The sequence below is a fragment of the Macadamia integrifolia genome, chromosome 5, assembly GCF_013358625.1.
Source record: "Macadamia integrifolia cultivar HAES 741 chromosome 5, SCU_Mint_v3, whole genome shotgun sequence".
Taxonomy (NCBI): Eukaryota; Viridiplantae; Streptophyta; class Magnoliopsida; order Proteales; family Proteaceae; genus Macadamia; species Macadamia integrifolia.
The window spans coordinates 33,529,872-33,557,265 of record NC_056561.1 but is presented as its reverse complement, the minus strand read 5'-3'; the positions used below and the strand labels follow the sequence as shown (position 1 = coordinate 33,557,265).

Below are 27,394 nucleotides of genomic sequence, written 5' to 3'. Positions count from 1 at the left end.
GAGGAGTATGACCATGAGAAGCATAGGGATGGGGGGAGAGGAGGAATTAAAGCTCTATTATTAGAGGATTAAGTGGAGAAAGAGGCTACAGTTTCATTCATTGTCTGAGCTAAACCAAACGTCATCCAGAATATAGTAAGTAGAAGTGAGCCTTAAAACTCAAGATATCATTCACCTCTAGGATGAACTGGAAATAAAAGTGCCTTAGCATGGAGCACACTTCAGTTTGATAACTACATAGCACAGTTGGTGAGCTCTGGTGCGCAAAAAGCTCTCACTATGAGGCTTGAACTCAAGAGTCTCTTAGTTATCTACTTCCCCTCCCTACCAATATATTTACTAGAAGATATATCTAGGAGGAAATAAAACTAAGAATACATCTGAACATTAACCATGTGCCCTAACCTCAAGGGAGGAAGCCGAGTTTGACAAGGGACTTTTGCCTTAGGAAGTGTGTGGTTCTAAATTCGACTCATCTTACCACATTGGGGTGACTCACATAGGAGTGTTTAGTACTATTCACTGCTTTCACTGAAAGTTGAATGATTCTCATTCAACCCGGTATGACCTAATCCATGTGGTTGTGGGGACAGTATTCAGGAGATTGAAAAACCTAAAGCCAAAAGAAAAGAGAAGTCAGGTGTCCATAATGAACCAAATACCAAAAATAACAAAAAGCATGAAGCATGTGTGGTAGTCTTCATTATAGTTCTGAAAGATTGGGAAGCAAAACAACACAATCTAATATAGTAACTTAAAAAGTAACAGTGCCTAAAATATTCACAGTAAGCACAGAACAGCAATAACCAACAGGAACAAGGGAAGAGAAGGAGAAGGTGAAACAGAAGGAAAGATTCCCAAGGTTTGATGGTACTATTTCCTGCTTCAATTTCTCCGTCTTTCTATGATTCACATGAATTTGACCTCAAGGTTTTAAACCAATTACAAGGAGCTGAAAAACTTCGCCAGTTTCACCGAAAGAGAGAGTCGGGTTTCATCCAATGATTCTTCATCACCATCGTAGTCATTATCATCTTCAAAAACCAGATGGATCCCATACTTCTTCAGTTCAAGTCCTGTAAAATATGGTGTCACCAGCATTTTATAGCCATCACGGAAGTAAGAAACTAGTTCATGGCATTCTGCATACCGACACAAATAAAACTGATCTTCATTGGTCCCTGGAACTCCAGGCAATTGCAACGTGCAAATGTAATTTTTCCTAAGCCTTTTATCAAGGATTTCTACTTGAATGTCCACTATTCCAGGGTATTCTGGTCTCTGTACCTGTTGGTCAAGAGATATAACAACACATAAAACTACAGCCTTGATCCTGCGGTTCTTGAGGCTTGAAAAGCTTGGCACTTCTGGAACAAACCAGTTTGGGATTTCACTTCCTGGAGCACTCAAGCGGTGAATATGCTTCAGCGTAACCTGCAATTAGACAATCCCATTAGCAGCACAACCATTTTGCCCAAGCATGATCGTGTACAAGCATTTGAGACTTACATGATTCCTAACTATTTGGGAAGTAGAACAAAATTGGACTTGGGCAGAAAGACATAATTTGGAAATGCTAGCCATGACAGAGTTACCTTGGAAAATCTTCTCTTGACGACTGCATGACATGTGGTGCAACCACTCATGTACAAACTTCTTAAGGACTTCAAACATTCAATCCCTGGAATATCCACTAATTTCTGGCAATTTGCAAGGCACAACTCTTCCAACTTCTCCAAGTTTGACAGATCTGATATAGTTTCCAGTGCAATGCAATTTGTAACATCCACATGAATCAAGCTGGAGGGAAGTGGAGGAAGAAACTTGAGATCTTCACAATACGGTAAAGAAAGTTTTGTGAGAACAGAAAGCCCCCTCAGACTCGATGGAAGGCTGCATATATTGTTGTGGCCTAGTTGCAGAGTCTGTAATGATGAAAGTTTCTCAAAGTCATCAGGAATTGCCCCAGATATTTTGCAGTAACTAGCATCGAGCTCATATAGTAATGAGAGATTCGAGAAAGAAGCTGGAAGAACCATGGACTCATGGAGGCCTTTTCTTGTTAGTGCTGTACATTCTTCGACATTTTGGGGCTGTTCTGAATGTGACCTTTTTGCCATTTTCAACATCCTTAAGTTTGAAAGATTTCCAAAATCTTCAGGGAGTACTGCTACAGCAGTTTCCTCCATTTGGAGCCGGCACAGATTGTTTAGTTTTCCAATTGAATCTGGAAGTCGCCTGAGGAGTTTACATTTTCTGACTTTCAAAACCTCGAGCTTCTCCAATAAACAAATGGAATCTGGCAATTCTGTTATGACGCAATTTTGTAGTATCAGAGTGGTTAGATTATACATATTTCCAATTGAATTTGGTAAACAGGTAAGCAATTTACAATCAATCATCAGAAGCTTCTCAAGCATGTTCAAGTCTCCAATCTGATCAGGCAGTTCTGTGATTGGTGTCATATTCAGATGAAGTTCAACCAAAGATTCTAATAAACCAATGGAAGCAGGCAATTTGCTAAGGGACCTGCAACAGCTCACTGACAAGTGCTCCAAATGGGGAAGAAAACCAATGGAATTTGGCAGTTCTTCGATTGAACAATCATCAAGAAAAAGTTCCGATAACGATTTCAGATTGTGGAAGGAATCAGGAATTGCAGTGATTGATTTGCACCCCACCAAACTTAGTCTTTCGAGATTTTTCAATAATCCTATGGATTCAGGAATTTCTTCCACAGCAGAACCACTAAGAGTAAGCTCTCTTAGAGAGAGTAATTTTCCGATGGAGACGGGTGGTAGTTTCTTCAGTGAGAAACAATTTTTGAGATCAAGCCTCTCAAGTTTCTCAAGATGAAATATAGAATCAGGTAGTTTCACTATAGCAGTATCATCAAGTAGAAGCTCTGTTAAAGACTTCATAGGCTTCAAGTCATTGGGTAATTTTGTCAGCTTGTGGCAATAAGAGAGTATAAGGGTTTCCAGCTTCCTCAACCCAGTAATTTCATCTGGAAACTCCTCCAGATTCCCGCATCTCCTCAGGTTAAGATGACGTAATTCGCTAAGATCCCCAATCGATTTATGGATCTGTCTCAGTTCATTACAACCTTCAAGAACCAGTTTTACCAATTTTGGGAGCTCAGAGAAATCAGGTGTAGCAGTTAGGTTAGAGCAACCATAGAGATTCAGAATCTGCAGCTTCTCAGTCATCTGTTCAATAACAAAATCCTCTTCTGTAAGAGAAGAAATGCAAGCTTGAGGCAGGACTGATAAGTATAGTAGGAAGAATATAGTAGGCAGAATTGACAAAGGAAACACCAAGCAAACCAGTAAAACAGTGCAATCATATCAACATAAAGTAGCACCCAGCTTCTCAAAACCCAAGTTGTCACAATGTATGGGGGGAAAATTGTCAGGGAGTGGACGCAACGTTCTGCTTCCAATGAGAGCAATGCACGAAAATGTGCAGGACATACAAAACTGTATATGCCCACAGAAGTGGGTATGACACACAAAAATGTATGTGTGGGAACAATGAGCACAGGAAATAAAACAAGCACATACATATGAGACAGGATATTTACGTGGTTCGGCAATACCACCTACATCCATGTAGTGAGTCCAAACTTCCATTAGGATCAAGAGAAGAATACAACCCTCACCAATTGATTCCCAAACCTAAACCCCTTTGTACACTCTTCTCTCATCCCCCTTCCACACATTGTGGCTTCTCGCTACTTGGATCTCACTACCCCCTTTGTTAGGTACCTCTCTCCTTTTATAGGACTCCTCTTCTTCCCTTGGAAGACTCCACTCTCTTGGAGACTCTACCTCTTTGGAAGACTCCACTCTCTTAGAAGACGTCACCTCCTTGGAAGAACTTGGACTCCACTTTCTTCCACTCTTGGAAGCCTCAACTCTTGGAGACTCCACTTCAGTTGAAAACTTCAACCACCTTGGAAGACTCTACTCACTTTGGGAGGCTCCACCTTCTTCCACTCTCTTCCACTCTCTCTACCTTGGTGTCTCTCCACCTTCCCTATTAAAAGACCCTAATGGACAACCAATCGGATTGTTGAACCAAACCCATCAACTAGTCTAGATAAAAGACACCAAACCCAACAAAAATAAGAAAGAGAGAAAAATCTCTTCAATGGAATCCTGGTGTACACCAAATTGTCGCCAGGAAAAGACAAAAGTCATTATGACTTGACATGAGCCAATGGCAGTCTCATAATTTAGAATACCAAAAATACCCGTTATTGTAAGGTAACCGCAACAGTGATTGATTACATCAAGCAAAACCCAGAATATTAAAAGATAACAATAACAATCCAAGATTCTGGAAAACCCAATTATTACCCCCTAATCTTAAGTAATATAATAGGTGTTCTTAATCCCTACAGTAAATAAAATTAAAGGCTAAATAACATTGCTGAAACTCTCCAACTACAAAACTCAGCCCTATCCCGACTAAATGGGGTCGGCTACATGGATCCGTCCAAAGAAAAAAGGAATAGAAAAGGTAAAATGAAAGTAATAGGAGAGGAACACAACAACAACAGATCAGAAGAAAACCCCACCTAAATGGGGTCGGCTACATGGATAAAATGGGGTCATAGACAAACACATTTTCAATAAATCAGTAATAACTCTACAAGTACAAAGTTAAAATAGATAATAACCTTTCAAACATCACCAAAATTACGCAGAATGGACAAGCTTTGACCACCGAAAGTTAACTGTAAAGAAAATACATGGACTGCTCTGTTTTAGATACCCAGACAAACAATTTTTGAAATCAAGCTTCTCAAGTTTCTCAAGATGAAATATAGAATCAGGTAGTTTCACTATAGCAGTATCATCAAGTAGAAGCTCTGTTAAAGACTTCATAGGCTTCAAGTCATCGGGTAATTTTGTCAGCTTGTGGCAACAAGAGAGTATAAGGGTTTCCAGCTTCCTCAACCCAGTAATTTCATCTGGAAACTCCCCCAGATTCCTGCATCTCCTCAGGTTAAGGTGACGTAACTCGCTAAGATCCCCAATCGATTTATGGATCTGTCTCAGTTCATTAAGGCATATTTCCTTTTGCCTTAATATTCCATCAACGTCACTGAACTCCTTTGTTGATGTTCTCCTATTGATCAGACCCATAGGTCTCTGCAAATTTTCTGATCTCTGCCCTTCATCAGATTGCATTTGACTTCTTCCTTTGCTTGAAACCACTTAAAGGACTTAATTATTTTGATAAGATATGGTTGCATCATAGGTACTCTAGACGAGATTGGCAATGTAGCTGTTAAGCACATAAAATGCTTGTTTCCCTAGCACTCTTGTGGAGTTGGACTATCTTACCACCTGACCAAAATCATGAAAAGCAAATTCTGTCATTGTTTCAGTGGCAGGACACTATGTGCATTTATTGCCAGCTTCTTGATCTTCAACAATATTGAGTGGAAGTTAGTCCTCTGCCCTCGCTAACAGCATGAAAGTATTGCAACAAGATTCTAGCTCCTTGATTTCCTAAAACTGTAAGCACGTTAGACCAGATAGGATTGTATGAAGGGAACTCTCATCTAACATCAACACATTAAGATCCAACCCCTGGTTATATATTTACCACCTCAGTTTTCACTCTTTTACTATGTAGACCCAAACAACAGTGATGCAACCCGATTTCAAAACCCTGCCTGTAGGCCACTATGGGTAAACCCAAGTAATAAACAACTGAAAGTATAAAGTAAACACAATTCTGAATTTTTGAGACAAATCAGGCCCTTAAGAGATAACTGAATAGGGGGTGTTGCAAACCAGAATCTAAGTAATCAAACCAAGAGCAAGCAAGGAGAAAGAGGAAAGAAAGAAGAAAGAAGAGAGGAGAAACGAAGACGCCACCGAATGGTTTGGAGAGGCAGCCTGCGATTGTGCGTGTTAGGTCACAATCACAGGCCCCTCCTCCTTTATATATAACTAAAAGAGAGTAGGTTAGAGGTCTAAATACCCCTAACCTACTTATTGCAATGATAAAAGGGACACTAAGCCCGATAGGGCAGAACTGCCCTTAGAACTTCAACACTCGCCCTCAAGTTAGAGCATATAGGTCATCCATGCTCAGTTTGTTACAAAAATTACGAAAACTATGGGCAAACGAAGACTTGGTAAATATATCAGCTAGCTGATCTAAAGAAGAAACAAACGGAGTCCCAACTGGCTTCTTCAACATGGCATCTCAAACAAAATGACAGTCCACTTCAATGTATTTGGTCCATTCGTGATAGACTAGATTACTGACAATGTATATAGTTGCTTGGTTGTCACAAGCTCACAATACATCTTCATGGGTGTACACATGAAAACTCATTTGAAAAAGTTGAGAAGACCATAAATCAGTATCAGGGAGAAATTGATTTCTCAAGGTTTTGATGGAGCATCAACCAATGGAGCTCATAGCCTTATAAAGTCATATACTAGAGAGAACTAAGCAAGAAGAGCAGCAACCACAGCAGAACCACCAAACATATCCCAAAAAAGCAGCCGCCGACATCAACCAAGAAAGAGGACCAAAATCAATATAGGGAAAACCCTGATAATAATCGATTTTCCTTGTATGGGGGGAAATCGATAAAAGGGTAGGGAGATCTCCAACCTAGCAGTAGTAGATTGTCAAGTAGATAATAATGTAGACTAGGATAGGAAGTCTAACCAAGTCTCAACTGCAGGAACTTTTAATCAAAGAACAACCAGATACCAACCAACATAGACCAGTAAAATCATACCAGCAGAATAGAAAAGCAAACCAGCAAGCTATCGATCTCCAGAACCAGTACTACTTAGGACAGATCAATATTGGCAAAGTAAAAATAAACCAGTGACCATTAATGGTTTAAATAAGTTCAAATCAACTGAAAACAATGAACCAAAGGCCAAAGAACCCATAGGAATCTAATCAAACCAATCGATCTCAGATCTGGGCACACAGGTCACTATAAGACAAGAAAATGGTGATTTTAAATAACTCACAGTTGGCTGTTCAGAACAAGCCCAGACCAGGGTCAATCCTTAGTTAGACAGGGAGGAACTGTCGACCAGAATTGGGGAGCAAACCCATGGCTGGAACTACTTCCAACAGTAGAGGCCGATTGTAACTTTTGACAGAAATTCTGGGCAGAAGTTGCAATATAAAGTGCCTGATTTGTTTGGCAGCACTAGACTCTTGAAAATAAAGCTTCCCACCGCAAGGAGTCCAATGGATCAAGCACCACTCCCTTCCACTGTGATCACACACACAGCAGTCCCAGCAGAGACATAGCAGCAGCAGCAAGCAATTTTGTTTGTATAAATCGTTAGGCTATAATGAGAGCCCTCTCCTTTATTTATAATAGTGATGGGGGGTTACAATAATAGACGTTTTAATTTTCAAAAACTGAAATAGGAAACTAAACAAAAATCGAGTCCTTTAGTTACTAATTCTAGAAATAGAAACTAGGAAATAAGAAGTACTGTCATTAGAAACTAACTAATGTTGAATTTATAAACTAAATAAAACCCATCAAAGCCAACTGAAAAGGAAACTAACTAGCAATCCCGTATGCAACCTTAGAGCCCCTCTTTTAGACCCATAAAAGTGGTCTATCACACTCAAAACACTTGGCATCAAAGGCCCAACATGTATGGAACCCAACCTTAGGCTTATTCCTAATAAAACAAGCCTATTTTGGTGATTAATCTGCATCAGATAATGTAGAAGCACTCCATCAATGGAAAAGGAGGTTTAATGCATAGTAGAAGCAGCAATAGGTGGCTGCACACCACAAGGTTTTAGAACAAAGAAGAAAATCAGCAGAAGAGAAAAGGAGACACCCTCGATTTGATTACTGAGGTTCTAATACCATGTTGCAAACCAGAATCTAAGTAATCAAGCCAAGAGAAAACAAGGAGAAAGAGAAAAGGAAGAAGAAAGAAGAGGCCACCGAATGGTTTGGAGAGGCAGCCTGCGATTGTGTGTTGTGTTAGGTCAAAATCGCAGGCCCCTCCTCCCTAATATATATATATATATATATATGACTAAAAGAGAGTTAGGTAATACCCCTAACCTACTTCTTATAATGATAAAAGAGACACTAAGACCGATAGGACAGAACTGCCCCTAGAACTTCAATAGGGGCAATAGGAATTCTAAATGGTGGAGGGAAATTCTGAAATTATGAATCAAGTTAAGCTTTTAATGGAAATAAAGCATGAATAGAAGGGTTGTTACATAATAATAGCAAGTGAGGGGCTTAATCGTAAATAAGAGATAATATGGCAGAAAAGGAGAAGTACTTAGAGGAGGAAAAGCAGAAGTGCTTATAGTTGGGAGAACTCTCTCAACTGATCTTTGATTGAGTTGACATTACTGATTCACATACCTATTAATTCCAGCAAGCAATTGAGTGATCCAACAACTTCAAATTTAAAGGGAACCTGCTGAAACAAGGCCTGACGGACGCATTTAGAACCAATTTAGTTGCAGGATTGATTCTTGTGGGGTAGTGTTTGGGGCCAAAGTTCTAGGGTTTGGTTGCCCCTAAGGTGAGATCCCAAAAGTTGAGGCTGGAAGAGGTTGATCTCTTGGTTGCTCCTAAGGTGACTTTCAGATCCCAAAAGTTGAGGCCGAAAGAAGTTGATCTCTCTCTCTCTCTCTCCCCCTCTCTGACTGAACCCAGTTACACTAGAGCAGTACAGGAAAAGAGAAAGAAAAGAAGAACAAAAAGGAAGAAAGAAGAAAGAAAGGAATAGGAAGGAAAGATGAAAGCTAACCAGAGAGGGAGGAGAACCGAATTGATGGGGGGAAAGGGAAGAAAACCACGCGGCCAACTCTTGGCTCCAAGCTATGGTACTGCAACTCTAACTAGATTCAATCCATTCAATCTCTAATTCCAGGATGATATGCATATATAAAGATACAAAGTCCAACCTATTGAGAAAGAACTAAATTAGGAAACTATTGGTCAACTGGAGTGTAGGTTGTCATTGTTGGCAACTACAGCGTGTTCTGGTGACTGTGGTGAGTTGGCAGAGCTGGAATGGTCAGACAGTGGGGCAAATGATAGTTGGGTAGTGTTCTGGCCCCATCTGACCTTGTCCAGCACTTACGCAGTGTTTGGCAAAGGGGCCCCATACATCAAAAGTTGTGAAATCATAGGTTCACACAGTGGCAGCGTGTTTAGAGCTATTTTTGGAAGGTCACAAGTGGAAATCCAAGTGTGGTGTTATCACTTGGTAGTGGACGTAGGGGAGTTTCCAAACCTCTAAAAATTCCTTGGGTCTCCTTTGTCTCTCTCTGTCCCCTTTCAATTACACTTGCACACTCACATTCTCACATTCTCACATTCTCAGAACCTATCCTTTGGTTCATCTTTATTGCATTGGGATGCTAAGCATCATCCATTATCAAAGTTTTATTCTTATACCCAATTCAACCCCCACCCCTCTTGTTGTCGCCTCAAATCTTTACATGAAGTTGTTAAGTTGGAACCCAATTCTATTTTCATCCTTTAGCCATTAACTTAGAATCCAACCATTGGAAACTTTGAAATGTTGAAGGACTTGATGAAACCTAGGTATACTAATATTTTGAGACTGAACTGAATACTGGTTTGGTGAATATCACAAACCCTGGTCAGCAGAGAGCGCATCTCTACAATTCTGTTCTGGATAGGATTCTGAATTCTATGACGATGTTATTTTGAATCCACCAACAACTTTGTCAATGGGTTTGCAAATGTTCGTGGGATTTGAGAACCATGTGGTCATGTGGATCAGATCATAAGGTTAATAAGCGATCACGGAGAGCAGGAAATGAACAAGGGTCCTGTGATCTGTGGTACATCACAAATTAACAACTCAATGCAAAAAGGTTTAGGTCATATGATGTTAGAAACCTTACCAGTAATCCAAAACCACTAGCACTGATGGGAAAAAAAAATAAAGTTCGACCCTCCATTTTTTTTTGGTAGCATGTGTTCACATATCAGGTTCACAAATGCAACCATGCTCCTCAGAAGCACTAAACTATAATAACAGCACTATAAACAATTAATATAAGAAAAAAAAGGTTTGATTTGATTAGTGAAACTTACCTTGTACGGGCCCCTCCATGGTCTTCGGCTCCACACATGTCTGATTTTGCTCTCCGAGAGATCAAGGACAGCAAGTTTCCGAGGACAAAAGTCAGGAGGAAGAACTTCCAAAGGACATCCTTTCCATTGTAGCCATTTCAGATCAGGAGGGAAATGTTTAAAGGCTCCCTCCAATTTCACATGATCAATCTGAAGCAGTCTCATGTTAACCATTGGTTGAAATGTTACAGTGAACAACTTGGCCTCTTTATCTTTCTGTCGTTTCAAAAGGATTTCCTTTAAGCGTGTAGTAATGGAATATGTTGGGTTGCAGATCTTAGCAAGTTCTTTAGATTCTGAAATATCTCCAAAGTCAAGGACGATGCCCTGAATCACTGCTGTACCCTAAAGTCAACCATACATGAAAACTTCAAAAAACTGAGAACAGAAATATTGGCCATGGGAAGAGAAGATTAAAAAACTGTAAATCCTTTTAGATGGGTCTACATAATCAAATGCAAGTTATTGGTTGTCTTCAGCTTGTACAGAAAGCTTCTCTACAACCACATCCACAAGGCTCATCACCTGGCTATGAAAGCACTAGAATGCTTGCCTTCGACTAATTATCATGGAGGACAGAGACTATTATCAGTAACAAGTAATGGCTATGGTCAGCAAGTGGCAACAATGTACCTGTTAAAATAGGGCGAAGGCTTTGAGGGTGGAGGGAAGCCGAGCAACCAAAAATAGAAGAAGACCAATTAATTTATTTGAGCTAGGAAGGATCCCAAAAATTCTACCTACTTGCATGTTTTCCACTTAGCTTCTGAGTTCATTTTTCTTTATTTTCTTTGTACATTAATAGTCCAATTACTTTGTCAAATATCAGCCTTTGAGGGGTATTTTCTCATTAGAAAAAAAAAAAAAAAAGGAATTCTGGGGTCCTTACTTCTGAAACATTTATGACTTATGAGGCACACGAGTCAGCTGCTAAACCACCTTCACAAATGTCAAGTGGTTATATAACTAGCAAGGACTGTTTTGTGTTCATATCTTTTACATAAACGCCCACCTAATATAAACATCATTATTTCATTGATCAGCTACAGAAGCGGAGGATGTTTCCTCTGAGACAATATTTACAATGGAAGCAGGACTTAGATCAAGGAAAGAACCATCTTTTGAAGGATTTGTAGTTCCAAAATCAGCCAACTGATGGCACATTGTTATCCTCCCTTGGAATGCATCGATAACAATATTGGGAAAGTTACGTAAGTGGTACAGTTTACAACTGGGAGTGCAATGGCAAAATCTAGGTTAAAAACTAATCATGTTGAGAATGAACTCTACACAAAACCACAGGGAAGCCTGTCCAGGAGACAAGGGTATATTTTAATCAACACATAATTGCTAACCATCCTCCTTTGGCTTATGTAGCCAGCCCAAATACCCTTATCATAAGTTTGCTTTGGAGTTTAATCAGAACATGATTAGTTCAGCTTCTTTACTGAAGTTTCAATGGAGGATTTTTTTACACAAGATAAGAAGAAGAAAAAAAAAAAAAAAAAGGTGATTATCATGCATACCTTGTCAGAATCCAAAATAGCCATTACATCATCACGATCCCACAATCTACTACGATTACCAGGATTTGTAAGGTCTTCTTGTCGAACTATTGCCCGTCCCATATCTCTAAGTTGATCGTGCATCCACAAGGTATTGTCATCCAAAATCTTAATAAAAGATTTTTCAGTGAGGTTTTTTATTGTCTCCTCCGCATTGAAACCGCAGCCCTTAAATATATCAATAGCACTTTCTATCTCCATACCTTTTGAGACAAAGAAACATGCAATGTCAAGGAATACACACCTCTCCTCTTCGTCTAGTTCATCATAACTTATCTTCAACACTTCTTGAAGATTAGCTGGTTGAATATTTCTCAACTTCTCCAGTGCGGCTTCCCATTCCTTCTCCTTTTTCTTACTGACCATTGAAGCACCAAATACTTCTAATGCCAAAGGCAGTCCTCCTGTGAAGTGTACAATTTTCTCAGAGAGATGAAAGAAATTTTCTGCCGGTTTTCCTCTTCCAAATGCATGATAACTGAAGAGTTGAAGTGATTCAGAGGAACTTAATTCTTTCACCTCAAAGACAAGGTTCACAAAGTCCTCCCTTAGAACTTTTTTATTTCTTGTGGTGATAATGATCCTACTTCCATTGTAAAGCCAATCACTGTTACCCACTAGAGCATGAATTTGCTCTACATCATCAACGTCATCAAGAACGATAAGAACTTGATTCCCAGAAATATAATTGACACCTGTAATAACCTCACCTCCACTGTGCTCTTTGTTAAGTTCATGGTTAAGCTTCTCTTTAAGGGAAATCAAACCATTATGTGTTCTCAAAGTGTCTCCAACATTTGGAATGAAGCAACGACAGTTAAAGCGAGCAGCGACCCGATCGTAAACAGCCTTAGCTAGGGTGGTCTTGCCAACCCCACCGATCCCATGAAATCCAACAACTAGGACATTATTGGTTTTCATGTCTAGCAGCTCCACTAGCTCTGCTACACGCAAATTGATACCAACGGGGTATTTAGCCACACCCAGGGGACTGTTATTCACTTTAGGCAATATCTTCTTAACTATGTCTTGAATCAACCGTAAGTCGTCGTTCTTGTCAATTAACATTAGCACATAGTTAATACAAATGACAAAAATGAAAGGAAATCAAATACAATATGGTGCAATGGTTTTCTGCCAGTGTGAAGCTAAAATTTACATGCTTCCTCACTTCACCTGTGGAGAAAGGAAATGATTTATATCAGTATTTAACACCTTAAAGTAGTTTAGCCTTCAACAAAAATGTGCTCTTAATTGAGAATGGAGATTCATTTCTGATAGAGATTACACATGGAGGAGATCCATTTGATTGTTTCATTCCATGTGTCTTAGATATTCTTTCCTTGCTGTAATTTCTTTATACAGCTATAAGCTTTCATTATCTAATGGGAATAAACACACAAACAAACCAAGGACGATACGGTAGATTTCTCAAAGTTGGCATGGTATCAGAGCAGGTTATGCTCTAATACTTGTGCAATAAATTATTTGTTTGATTTATTGCTTACTCAAGATACTAAAAGTATCTTGAAAATATGCATCATAAATTAGTTTCAGATTCAGCTGCATTTACTGCTTCACGGGGTCAAGGTAGAGGTAACAATTGCTCGTCCTCTTTTCCTTCTAATTCATGTGCTGGTCAAGGTTATGACAATAACTGTAATAATTCTAGTTCATCAAATGATTTTTCTTCTCAATATATTAATTGTGGTCGCGGTCGTGGTCGCGGTCGTGGTAGTGGTCGTGGTCGTGGAGGGCACAATTTTCAGGCCAATCGGCCACACATTCATTGCCAGATTTGTGGAAAACCTTACCACTCTGCTCTGAATTGCCATAATAGGATTAATCAGACTTTCTAGCCAGAATATGTGTCATCTTCTCACAGGTCTTTGTCTTGCAGACAACACTAGGTATCCCGACACTGGTGCAACAAATCATTTGAACTTTGATTCTTCCAGTATGATACACCAATCAAACCATACTGGTTTTGAGCAAGTTACAGTTGGATATGGGGCAGGATTACCTATTCAAGATGTTGGTAAGGTTCCACTCAATTTTGGTTCTCATTCTGTCATTCTTCATGATGTTTTGCATGTGCCTACAATACAAAAGAATCCTCCTCTTTGTGGCAAAGTTTTCAAAAGATTACAACTGCGTATTTGAGTTTGACTCTCACGAAATGTTATTAAGGACCAGGAGATCGGGAGAATTTTGCTAAAAGGATCAAATGAGAGAGGATTGTTCCCTATCTCAACGGCACCAATGACTTCTCCAATTGCATGTTTGGCTGGTGATTGTGCTTCCATGTTTGTCTGTCATAACAAATTGGGCCATCCCAATTATAAGCTACTCTCTTTTCTTTAGAAAGGAAATTCATTAGTATATTGAGGACATAGGACACTTAATAAACCATATTAGGGTTGCTTGTCAGGGAAAGCTCATAAGTTCCTTTTAATTTGACATATTCTCTTACTTCTAGACCCTTGAAATTACTCCATATGGACATTTGGGGAGCAGCTCCTGTTGTTGCTAGAACTGGTCATCGGTACTTTTTATTGGTTGTGGATGATTTTTCACATTAGTTGGATATTTCCTTTGTTTAGGAAATCTGATTCACTTGAATGCTTTCAAACTCAATTAAATTTGGTTGAGAATCAATTTCACACTACAATTAAATATATTCAAAGTGATGGTGCACGAGATTTCACCAGTTGTCCATTTTCCAATCTGTTGAAAAAGCGTGGTAAATTACATCGCATTCAATGTACACACATTCTTGAGAAGAATGGCTTGATTGAGAGGAAAATATGATATAATGTTGAAAGTTGAAACTGGACTTTCTTTATTATTTCATGCCTCGCTTCCAAAGCATTTATGGAGTGATGCTTTCTGAACAACAACTTACATTGTAAATCGACTTCCAACCCTTGATTTGGGCAAGCGATCTCCCTTTGAGGTGCTTTTTCAGAAGAAGTCAACTTGATGTAGATTGCAGGAACAAGGCCCCAAAACCACTCCAGACTGGTTGTGGGAGGCAGCTTGGTTTTTGGTTCTTGATTGGCTCAACCCAAGGCTCTTGCGTGGAGAACTGCAGAAGATTCCTTCCTGATTCGTGGGGCCATACTAGCTGGATGAAGACAAGATTGAATTATTGAAGGTCAATATTGCTTGCGTGGAGGTTTCCTTTCAAGGAAAATTGAGCTGATTTGTAGGAACCTTTCCAGAATTTCAAGAGGGTCCCATGGCCAAATCATGGAGGAGTTTGACAGAATTAATTAGCACTAATTTTTAGGAAAGATTAGTCCTTGCGTGGGGGATTTCATTGATTAAATTGTTACCTATTTTATTGGCTGCTTTATGTATTTAGTAGTTTTTATTCCTAGGGCTTTCTATTTCAGCTAATTAGATAGATTTGATTTTATTTGTAATTAGTTTCTATATGGTGGTTAAGTGTGCCGCAAGGGCACACTGGGAATTTCACCCCTCCACCGACCCTATTTTGAGTGGGGGTGTTGGATGGGGGGTATACTTGTAATTACCTTATACTTTTTAGACTTGTACTCCTATTAATGCTCTTTTTTTGCATATTATAAATAAAAGGCTTCTGTGATCAGTCAGAACACACAAGCATTCTCCCTATTTGTACTGTTAACATGGTATCAAAGCCTAATTTCTGATCTAAGTTTTCAGTTCCAGCCACTTCTTCTCTCCTCAAGAGTCGAGAATCACAGGCCTCCATTCACTTTTCTTCCATCACCTTTGTTAACCTCCATCTTCTCCTACCTTTGTCTCCTTAATCTCCCATAGGGTAGAACTAATGAGGTGATTTCTACGAATCTAGTGGCTGTCCTCTACCCTACCTCATCAACTAAAACCCAAAATCCTTGCAAGAAAATTAGGGTTCTTCACCCTCTGCGATTTTTTATTCTTCTACTTTCAAGGGAGTGTGGCTTCAACCTCTACCTCTTGAAGATCAATTTCAGCAACCTAAAAGGACTTATCACTACTTGCAAGATTGAAGATCAACCCTAACCGATTTTTGCAAAATTATGATTTTTCAAAACCCTAACCAAATCGATTTTTGGGACTCCCTCCTCAGAATCAGCTGATTTTTTTAAGACATCATCTTCATCCTTGAAGAGAAGATCGACCAGACTTGTGGCCCTATCTGCTAAATTTTTTTAGTAATCTCCCCTCTTCTTGGATTACCCTATTTTCGCCTATCTCAACAGTTCGTCAAAATCATATATAATTTGGAGGAGTGCCTCACTACCCTTACTGGGCAATTCATTCCAAGTATAGACCTTTTCTGACGGCTGGATATGAAGATCGGTATTTCTCTCACTCATTGTCAATTTTTTGCTAGTTCAATTATGTCTGAAGTAACTACTGTAACCTCTGGATTTGATGGACAAAGTCGCAATGATTACATGCCTTTTGGGGCTAGCTCTGTGAAATTGGAGGGAACTAATTACCTCGTCTGGTCCAGGTCTACCTATCCTACCATTGCTGGTAGAGGCCTCACTGGACACATTACAGGGAAATTAAAGAAACCCTCTACTGAGGGTACCTCTCAGGATAATGCATCACTAATGACACTTTGTAATGGCTTATTTGGTTCTATTCATCAATCTATTTCTAGAGGATTTTTGCTCTTAGATACTGCTTCTCGGATTTGGGTTGCTACCAAGGAAACTCATAGGCAATTAGGGAATGATGCTCAGGTATTTGATCTTCACAAGAAGGTTCGTATCACTACTAGCAAGAACTCTCTGTGTCCAAATATTATGCTGAACTTCAAACTCGATGGTATGAACTGGATTACTTTGAAGATTATCATCCCACTAATGTTGAAGACGTAAGGCTTATACCAAACATGTGGACAAAATTAGAGTGTATGATTTCTTGGCTGGTTTGAATGTTTGAGTATGATCTGATTTGTGTTCAGGTGCTTAGCAAATCTCCTTTACCTACTCTGGAACAGTCCTTTGCCCTGGTTTATACGGAGGAATGTTGTCGTAACTCTATGCTTCAGACTCCCACAACTGAAAAATCAATCCAACAGATAGGATCCACTATTACCTTTGTCGTAACTCTATGTTTCGGTATGTATCTGTACCTATCAATATGTATCGACTGATACATAGCGATATGGTACGATACGTACTGAGATAGTGCGCTACGGTCATATAATGGCCAAGTTGGGTCATTTTTCAGAAAAACATGATTTTTTGAAGGGTTTTTGTTCCAAAGTTACTGCCAACCATATTTCTCTCTAACTTAAAATGAAAATCAAGGTTGGGAACAAGGATTTTACATTTATGAGACAATTACAAACCTTAAATTCTTAGTGCGATACCCCCAATTTAGTGTTTATGCATAATACATGTTATCAATAGGTTTTTTTAACAATTTTTTTTTATACAAAAGTGTATAAAAAAGTCTTTCCTATCCATTTGAGCGTATCTTTAGCGTATCTCCGATACGTATCTTAATTTTGGCCGACCTATACCGATACTTTAATCCTTGGATGTAGCACAAAAGTAAAGTGTTCAATTGTTTTCAGCGGTTCCATAGAATGATTCAGACTCAGTTCAATGCCACTTTGAAAATTCTCCGTAGTGATAATGGAACAGAGTACATGGAGGGTCAGTTTAGAAAACACCTAGCTGATCATAGGATTCTTCATCAAATAAGTTGTGTTGGCACTCCTGCTCAGAATGGGGTGGCTAAATGCAATAATAGGCACTTGTTGGATATTGCTCGAGCCATGATGTTTGCTAGACAGATTCCATCTTAATATTGGAGTGATGTTGTTCTCACAGTAGCTTACCTAATCAATCACATGCCTACTCGTGTCCTCAACTCTCGAACTCTTATTGAGGTTCTTCAAGGGATTACATCCTTCCTAGTGCCTCCAAAGACATTTGGGTGTGCCTATTATGCTAGGGATCATCATTCACTGGGAAAATTGAAACCTCGAAGTACTAAGTGTATCTTTCTGGGTTACTCTCCAACACAAAAGGATTCAAGTGTTACCATCCTCTTACCCGAAGTACGATGGTAATAATGGATGTTGTGTTTCAGGAATTTGTTGGTTACTACTCATCTTCACCTCTTCACGGGGAGTCTGGTATTACTAATGAAGAAGAGATGACTTTGAATTTGCTTGCTCCATTAGTGTACCCATCATCTTCCACTCAAGATCCTCATGCTCCACAAGACAGTGAGGGGGGCAGAGCCTATGACAGAGACTCATGTTCCTATTGTTCCAACTCAGGGGGAGATGATTCCAGTCCAGAGAACCATTGATAAATTCTAGAGACAAATTGATGACTCCACTCTTCAAGTTTATAGTAGGGGACATATCACAAATAAGCAACTTCAGACCATCACCACTACTGTAGCACCTATACACATCCCTTCGCCAGCCCTGGATCCAGGATCAATTGAGCCTCATATTTTAGGTATAATTTCTCCTTCTAACCAACCTATTGCTCTTAGAAAAGGTACTAGGACCTGTACTCAACACCCTATCTCATTTTGTTTCATATGATTCCCTTTCTCCCTCCTATCATGTTTTTGTGTCTTCCCTTTCTTCTACTCGTGTTTCCAAGAATTGGGAGGGAGCACTTGCAGATAAAAAATGTAAGGCCGCAATTGAGAAAGAAATGGATACCTTAAAAAAGAATGCTACATGGAAACTTGTGACTCTTCCATCTGAGAAGAGACATGTTGGTTGTAAGTGGGTGTTTGTGGTAAAACAGAAGATCAACAATTCCGTTTTTGGAACTCGGATCTGCATCAAGTGGTATCAGAGCAAATTTCTTGTGAAATCCTCTACTTCAATGGCATGTCTAGAGTTTGACCCTGAATTGATTGCCTGTATGAAGAGGCTTATGGAGCAACTGACAGATATTTGATTGGACTTTCGAGAACTTCGATCAAATTCTCGAAGTTCACCGAAAGTACCAACCGCTTATGTGACAACGTGTGTAGCATGATAGAGGATGGGTTACTAGTGGAAGAACAGGTTGACATTGGAAATGACGATTAAGATGATCTGAACGATCCAATCAAGGTTGCAACTAAAGAACTGATCAATGGTCTGATTTTAAATGTGAAACCCCACCATTAGGTTCCAATCAAAGTCATATTATTTGTTGACGACCATAAGAGATCGTGACGGTTAACCATGAGATGTGCTGGATTATCACTCCATCAAAGCTTTTGATTGTGGATGTTGATCGAGTGGTGATGATCCTCTCCTTCTATAAAACTCGTCCAATATCAAGTGAGTAAGTTCTCGAAACTCCTTCAATCCATCATCAAATTTCTTCTTAAGTCCCTTAATAAGAATAAAAAATTCAAGTGGAAACGCCAGAAAACTCAAGTCCAGTTGACGGCAAGTGAAGGAGTTCTTCTCCTTTGTTCAGTGGTTGCTTTCCGCCATGGGTTAATGTAGTAAGGAAGAAGACGACTCTTCTTTCCTCACAATTCCCTTTTGTCTTAAGCTTTCCCATCTTGTCACAAGTACTTTTTCATTGCCCCTCTTTTCTTGTCTATAACCCCTCATGTCCCTTTACTTTATCTTGCTTTCCTAGTTTACCCCTAGTCAATAATCAAAACCCTTTTAGGCCTTTTCATCTTTTATTCCTTATTAACCCTTTCAGGTACAGTTTTATTACAGAATTGCCACATCTTTATATTTGAGTTCTCAATTGTTTGAATGGGCCCATAAGCGATCCGATCTTGATGTGGATCCGGGTTCCAAAAACGGAACCAAATCACATAGGGCCCACTTAATTAACTAATAGCACAAATATCACAACCAGTGGCAATCTTGTAATAAACCGGAACCCTCAAAGGTTATTAGCAACTAAAGAAGTAAAAGGATTTCAAAGGATTATTATTTATTGTTTAGGGGCAAACTATGAACAACAAAAATCTTAATGGCAGGGGGTTATAAGGAGAGAAAAGTAAGGGCAACAATATGGAAATAAAAATAAGGCCTTTAACACAAAGGACAAAGTCTAAAGACAAAAGACAAAAAACAAAAAACAAAAGCCAAAAGGCTAAAGAGAAGTAACAAGAGAGGGGAAGATGGAAACCCACTTTAATAAAATTCTTGTTCAGATTGTCTTCTTCAACCTTCAACTCAAACCAGAGGTGGAGGGACAAGGAGCCTTCGACTGGAAGATCTGCTTTAATATTAGCCAATTGGACATGAAACTTCAGGCATAGTGTTAAGTTTGTCTCGAAATTCTTGACCCGTTTTGAAGATTGACTCACTCCGACATATTTTGGTGGCGACCTGAATGGAAAGTTTATGGTTCGACCAGATCGACTGTGGGTCGACCCAACTTAGAGTATATAATGTACTGTTATCTTGTTGAGAAAGTCAATGTATTTTAGGGGTTTATCAAGCTAGGGTTTCAGAGCGAGTTTTCTCGCCGCTGCTTGGGTGCAATCTCTCTTTCGCATAGTGAAACATCTTCTTCTTCGCCTGAGGACGTAGCACACCATACTGGTGTATGAACCTTGCTAAATCTCTGTGTTGTGCAGATCTATTGTCTATTTATTTTCGTATTTCTTGGTGTTTGATCTAACACATGGAATCACCACTCCAGGGCCTACCGATTCCACACAAGCAGCACCAAGAATAAGCATAAAATGGGGAACAAAAGTTCTGCTACTCAAGTCTGGCGGAAATCCCAAAAACAACTTGTTTGCTGGTTCGATTCCTTCTAGCAGAGGATTCCTTTGGGGCTGAAACTCATATGGGTAGGTCTCCCTAAGGTGTAGAACCTTCAGTCCAAATATTGGGAAGGACCAAGAAGAATTAATGGAGTTTGATCCAAAACTGGAAGCAAACACTACTCAGAAACAAAAAACCAGAAAAGAATAAAGAAAGAACAAGACAGAGAAAGAGGGTCATGCAAGGGAAGAGAAGAAGAGATGTGTGAGATATATATACATATATATATAGAGAGAGAGAGAGAGAGCTTGCACGAAGGGGGGAAAGATTGGTCACATGACCTTGCAAGTACCCATCCGGCACTAAACAATTCAATTTAATTCATTCTCAAAATATGCTTAACAAGTTGGGTTACATGCTTTTTTATACCAAACCAAAATTAAAACTTCCTAATTAAAGACTAAAACTGAAATAGAAATAGTCTCCTAATATCTCCTAAAATCTTAACTAATAAAATTAGAAACAAAATAAAACTCGAATTGGTATTCCCTACTTGTCTAAAAACTACCAAATAAAAAAGTTGCAAATATTCTCCAAAATAAAATAATTAAATCTCTCCTAAATAAATTAAATCCAATAGATTCTACTGATCCCAAAAATCCAACCAGACCCAGTTCCTCTCTGTCAAGATTGTTAGACAGGTCAACCCAATTCAGCCTTAATTCTACATCAGACTAAAAACCAACCACCATACATATCTTATTTTCTCTGTAGTTTCTTTCCATTGGCCGACCCATCACCTTGATGTGAAAGATGCTTTCCTACATAGTTTTCTCTCTGAGGATGTATAAATGCACCAACCACCAGGCTTATTGATCTTACCATACCCATGCATGTGTGTAAGTTGCATAAAGCTTTATATGGTCTCCACCAAGCTCCAAGCGCATGGCTCACTCATTTCAGCCAGTTCTTGTTCAAAATTGGGGTTATTTACAGCAAATCTAATCCTTCCATGTTTACTTGATGACACTCTGTGATGGAGAGCCTTAGGGAAGAAAAAGAGGATCAGAGCAGGGGAAAAAGAGGAAACACGCACTCTCACAAAGGACAAATTGTAACCAATTCTCATTCAAAATTAAAATTACTCTAACTTGTCCATCGGTAACAGTGTAGCCACTATATAGCAAATTTAAAACATGAAATCAGAAACTCAACTGAAGTAGTATCTATCCTAAACTAGGAAACAACCATAAAAGGAAATGCGAGGAAAGAAATCCTAACTCCTATGCTCAAATCTGGAAAATAAATGGCATGAACTAAAAGATAAGTAAACAACTAATTTTATTTTCAACCCTTGTTGGACTAAAACCTTGGGCTGGACCGGTTCTTCTTGTCTCTTGGCTTCCAAAGCCGGTCATGTTGGTCCAACCAAGCAAGTGCAGCCGTGTCTACATCAACTCTCCTCCTCTGAAAAAAAAAACTCGACTCCGTCGAGTTAGGAAAAGGAGGAGACCGTCTGAAGGAATACGTTGAATGAGGAATGATCCCACCATCTTCTTGAGCTCAATGATCTCACAACACTCATAAATAAAGAAAAAAACAAAGCAAAAAAGGAATTCGATGGTGGGGCTGGGAAGGAGGGAAAGAGTTAGCAAATGGGCATCTCACCCCTCAGGTTTTGGGCATCTCCCCCTCTCAGGTAATAGCTATCTCAGCCATGAGATTCTTTCCCTTCCCCTACTGACCCTCCATCACTTTGGGCATACTATTATTTTGTCAGTTGATGTGGATGATATTTTGTCCCTCCCAGGCCCTATTGTAGCAAGAACCTCGTGCATAGGGTTGCCCTTTTTTTTTTAGTTTATGTGGATGATATTTTATTAATAGGATACAACGACAATGCTCTTCAGCAGCTCATTTCTTTTCTTGGTACTCAATTTGACATGAAACATCTTGGTCCTGCCCTTTTTTTTTGGGGCATGAATGTGCATCTAACTTCTGACTCTATTGTTCTAACCCGGACTAAATATCTTATGGGCTTACTGAAACCGGTCAACGTTAAGTGCCAAGCCTATTCCCACTATAGAAACTTCTGGTTCTCGTCTCTACGTACAGATTGATGAACCTCTTACAACTCCTCTGTATCATGGTGTGGTTGGTGCCCTACAATAAACAACCATGACATAGTCTGAGATATCATTTGTTGTTAACAAGTATGTCAGTACATGTATGCTCCTACCTCTACTCAGTTTGCAGCTGCAAGATGCATTTTACGTTACTTGAAAGGAACAAGGAACTATCTATCCAACTGACGACAATATTTTTCTGTTTGTGAGGATCCCACCAGAACTCAACACCTTCTACTTCAAACAGTCCATGAACTAAATCAGAATCATTCTCAACAAATCCATAAGAAGTGATCCAATTTTTTTCATCGGGTCCGGGTAGAGACCAAAGATCTTGAGCAACCGATCCGGCAGAACAACTCAAAAGATAAAAAGTATCGTTAATTTCTTCATGCTCGTTCTAAGTTCAAAGTACCATTTGTACAAATAACAATCCCCTCCCTTACCTGGTTTCTTCTCATGTAGATTAGATATAGGATCTATGGGGCAATTACAATTCAGTTTCATCCTTCCACGTCATTACAGCTTTGAACTTTCGTGGATGCAGATTGGGTTGGAGATCCTGATGACTGCTGCTCCACTTTTAGTATGTGTATTTTCCTTGGCAATAATCTTATCGCCTAGGGTTTTAAGAAGTAACCTACACTTGAAGCTGAGTACCATTGTCTTTCTTTCACAGCTGCTGAATTGACTTGGGTGCCATCTCTTTTACGAAATTTTAGCCTCTTTATTCGATCTCCATTCTCCACCTTTGTTCAGTGACAAGTTGTCTGCCACCTACCCTGCTGCAAATCATATTTTCCACGCTGGTACCCGTCACAAAAAAATTGATTATCAATGTAGTCGTGATTCGTGAACGGTTGGGATAAGGCTTTGTTGTTATTGTTGTTGTATTGTATGCGTGAACAGTCATTTGTGGTCAGTTTGTTGTTCATTTCGTTTCCAGTCAAGACCAGGTCGTTGATATTTTTACCAAAGGCTGGTCCACCCCTTGGTTTCAGTTTCTTAGCTCTAAGCTGAGCATTGCTTCCACTCCCACTCAGCTTGAGCCTTGCGCCCCGGGGGAGAGGAGGGGGGGGGGATAGAGATTACATATGGAAGAAATCCATTTGTTAATTGCTTTCCATGTATCTTAGAGATTCTTTTCCTCGTATTTTCGTTCTACTACTTAATTTCTCTGTACAGCTATAAGCTTTCATTACATAATGGGAATAAACCCACTAAGGAAGCTGCGGTGGGTTTCTTTTAGTTGTCAGTTTATTCTAAACATGGATATTCACCCGAGGCAATTTACAATAGGAGGGGATCCCAGTGGTAGGAGGAGCTAATTAGACCTAATTTAAGAGTATCTCTGATACATGATAAGCTGCGAGAAAATCCTATGAGGTGGCATGGGCAAGTGCAACAAAGGCCTTTTGTTACTCCAGCCGAAAAGGAAAAGCAAAAGCAAAAGAAAAAAAAAACACTGGCAAGGGTAGGGACCTGGGGAAGGAGAATACCAGCTATTGGACTGACGACCGTTCATGCCCCCAGCTTTTTCCATTGCTTTTCTCCATTTCCGGACCTTTTCTTCCCCATGACGTACCTCCTGTTTTAGGAAGTGATGTTCGAAGGGGCCCTTCTGCCTGAGGACGTCAGAACGATTCACTTTGTAGAACACCGGAAGTAACCGACGCTTGCTTTCCAAAATCTGTCGAGTTCTTCTAGACACCACCACGACGACGCGTAGTTCTCCGAAATGATTGCGATGAATGAGGCCGAATCCTTGATCGCCGCCTCCAGGCTTGGGGAGAGATCGTCTCCTTCCTCCATACCCTCGTCGTCGAGAAAGGTCCGGATGTTGTTCCGTACGAGTTCTCTGTATAAGCTGCTGGTAAAGTTATCGCGAGTATCGTAGCCTCTGAAACTCAGAAACACGTCCCATCGGAAGACATCGGAAGACGAGTGATGGGAAATATTCTTCTTGGCTCTCCTCCACCATTTCACTGCTCTGATCCTGATCTTCTCTCTTCAATCTGCTACGTCAATTAGAAAGAGATGAAAGCTGTGACTCATAAACTGAGTGGGGACTTGGAGTCTTAATGGGGTAAGCATCCTCCATCGTAGACTCTTACGTATGATTCACGCAAGTGAGAAGACGTCAATGGAGACGGCCAGAAAAAATAAGACAACTTTAATGGAAAAATAATTATCTGTTTTTCTTATTCCTGATTTTTCTTGTTTTGCTATCTGCAGAACGCGATACGTGGATAACTTTAAGATCAATGTACTAGATGTAATAATCTTCACCCAATCTTGATCATTGATCTCCTTATTATCCACGTGTCATGTTCTGTAGGTAATAGAAAAAAGAAAAACAAAGATGAGAAAAACATAAGATTTTGACGGGGGTAGTTCGGAGCTTGGACGAATGAGATCGCATAGTCCACGTGTCAATGTGCCATCGCCCATTGTAATAATGTTGACCCAAGAGAGACCTGAACTTATAAATTAAAAAAAAAAAGAAAAGCTCCCACGACCCACATCTCACCCGATCCTCTCCAATTCTGAGAAAGTGCCATTCAATGTAATTCTACGCTCAGAATTCGACACCTGTCTTTAAAGATGTCAGCTGATCCTCTCCAATTATGAGAAAGTGCTATTCAATGTAATTCTACGCTCAGAATTCGACACCTGTCTTTAAAGATGTGGACAGTCTAGATTGAGAGAGATATTGGCAGGACTGACTAGTTGATTTTCGGTGGACCTCAAAGGGGAAACCCGATCCATCACCTGCGATCTACTATCCCTCGACTCCATCTTCCCCATTCTCCTTCAATGTGGAATCGCTGAAGCTTCTCACCCCCTTCCTCAAATCACTGAAGGATTCCACATTCAAATAAGCCTTCCTTAGATGTTAAATGTTTCTTCAATGTTAGTGATTGTTTGTCCTTTGATTCTATTGTTTGTTAATGGGGCTGCTCGTTTGGGTCCTCCCATAGTCCTATGTGTGCCTATATAGAAATGCAATTCTATGTTTTAATCTTCTTGGAGCTTGCTTATCACCAACAACAACTCAGCCTTATCCTAACTTAATGGAATTGATTATATGAGCCCATCAGAAACAACAAAAAGAAAAATAGAAGGAAAATAAAACAAACACAATAAATTGGTAAAATATCACATAAATAGGGCCGGCTACATGAATTCTTACTCTCCAATCAAATCTATTTGAGATTATACTTGGGACAAGATCTAGACCATGTAAATCTTTTCTCACTACTTCTCCTACGATCACTTTAAGCATGCCCCTAACTCTTTTAACTCCTTCAATCTAAATTAACTCACTCCTTACTGGTGCATCCCCATGCCCTTAGCTCTTTTAACTCCTTCAATTTGAATAAACTCACTCCTTATTGGTGCATCCTTAGGCCTCCATTGCACATGGTCCTACCACTTCAAACGGTTTTCTCGGAGGTTATCATGAATCAGGGCAATGCCCAAATAAGTTCTAATATGGTTATTCCTTAATTTATCTTTTCAGTTTTGCTACACAATCATCTTAACATCCTCATCTCTGCTACACATAACTTATCAATATGATATTTAACCGCCTATTATTCTGCCCCATATATCATGGCTGGTCTAACAATTGTCCTTTAAGCTTTGAAGGAATATGTGAGTCACACAACACCCAAACGCACTTCTCCACGTCATACATCCCACTTTAAACCTTTGTGAAACATCATCCTTTATGTCATTTTATTTACTTATGATTGACCCAAGATACCTAAAATCATTACTTTTTGGTACCTCTCTTTCGTCAATCTTAATCATTTCATTATCCATCATAGTGTAACTAATCATATTGTAACTAAAGTTACACACCAATAGGTGCTTCAAAAGAAGACGCAAAGTAAAATAGAATTCAAGTGTTCACATTAATCAAATACCAATAATAACACAAATCCCAAAGCTTGTGAAAGTTCAAGTCTCCATTACAGTTCTGAAAGATTATTGGAGGGGAAACAAAGCAACACAATTTAATATAGTTTCTTAGAAGTAATAGTTTACAAAATATACACAAAAAGCACAGAACAGCAATAGCCACCAGGAACAGGGGGAAGCACAGAACACCAATAGCCAACAAGGACAGGGGAAGGGGAGGAGAAGGAAAGATTCCCAAGGTTTGATAGTACAACTTCCTGCTTCAACTGTTCCTTTCCCTAGTTCACAAGAATGCGACCTCAAAGCTTTAAACCAATTACAAGGAGCTGAGAAACTTCGCCAGTTTCTCCGAAAGAGATAGGTGGGTTTCATCCAATGATTCTTCATCACCATCGTAGTTATCATCATCTTCAAAAACCAGATGGATCCCATACTTCTTCAGTTCAAGTCCTGTAAAAATCGGTGGATTGCGCAGTGTCACTTGCATTTTATAGCCATCATGGAAGTGAGTAACTAGTCGATGCCATTCTGGATACCGATACCGACAGAAATAAAATTGATCTTCGTTGGTCTTTGGAACTCCAAGCAAGTAAAATATGGAACTGTACTTTTGCCCGAGTCTGTTATCAAGGATTTCTACTCCAATGTCCACTATTCCAGGGTATTCCGGTCTCTGTATCTGTTGGTCAAGAGATATAACAACACATATAACAACACCCTTAAGCCTGCGGTTCTTGAGGCTTGAAAAGCTCGGCAGTTCTGGAACAAACCAGTTTGGAATTTCACTTCCTGGAGCACTCAAGTAGTGAATTTGCTTCAGAGTGACCTGCAATTTGACACTCTCATTAGAAGCACAACCATTTTGCCCATGTATAATTGTGTACAAGCATTTGAGACCCACAAACATACACAAGATTCC

At 39.5% G+C, this 27,394-nt stretch overlaps 2 protein-coding genes across 4 annotated transcripts in view; both read right to left on the bottom strand.

Moving 5' to 3' along the window:
- Positions 1–668: 668 nt before the first annotated feature.
- LOC122079344 (disease resistance protein RPV1-like) lies at positions 669–24,474 on the bottom strand. Of its 3 annotated transcripts, XM_042645733.1 has the most exons (6): positions 24,048–24,474; positions 11,686–12,778; positions 10,121–10,504; positions 1,596–3,209; positions 1,288–1,434; positions 669–1,076 (listed from the first exon to the last, which is right to left on the bottom strand). In XM_042645733.1, the coding sequence occupies exons 1-6, from the start codon at positions 24,089–24,091 to the stop codon at positions 1,065–1,067; spliced, it is 3,294 nt and encodes a 1,097-aa protein (XP_042501667.1). In that variant the 5' UTR covers positions 24,092–24,474; the 3' UTR covers positions 669–1,064. The 3 variants fall into 3 exon arrangements, with proteins under 3 accessions (XP_042501667.1, XP_042501666.1, XP_042501665.1); XM_042645732.1 differs by having other exon boundaries at positions 669–1,434; positions 11,686–12,900; XM_042645731.1 differs by having other exon boundaries at positions 669–1,434.
- A 2,317-nt stretch (positions 24,475–26,791) lies between these two features.
- The window catches only part of LOC122078027, a 3,028-nt gene continuing 2,425 nt past the window's right edge, over positions 26,792–27,394 (bottom strand). Inside the window, exons 7-8 of the mRNA XM_042643904.1 lie at positions 27,291–27,301; positions 26,792–27,154 (exon numbers count right to left, since the gene is read on the bottom strand). Of these exons, the coding sequence (XP_042499838.1) occupies positions 26,792–27,154; positions 27,291–27,301 (374 nt within the window). The remainder of the gene's footprint in view (positions 27,155–27,290; positions 27,302–27,394) is intronic.

What these genes read in the sequence shown, in the direction of transcription:
- LOC122079344 (XM_042645731.1), bottom strand. Translation starts at nt 24,091, where the DNA reads ATGGAAAAAGCTGGGGGCATGAACGGTCGTCAGTCCAATAGCTG. An exon ending in CTATTTTGGATTCTGACAAG is followed by an intron (nt 10,505 to 11,685) that starts GTATGCATGATA and finishes GGTTGACTTTAG; the next exon opens with GGTACAGCAGTGATTCAGGG. An exon ending in TCAAGAGAAGATTTTCCAAG is followed by an intron (nt 1,435 to 1,595) that starts GTAACTCTGTCA and finishes GTCTAATTGCAG; the next exon opens with GTTACGCTGAAGCATATTCA.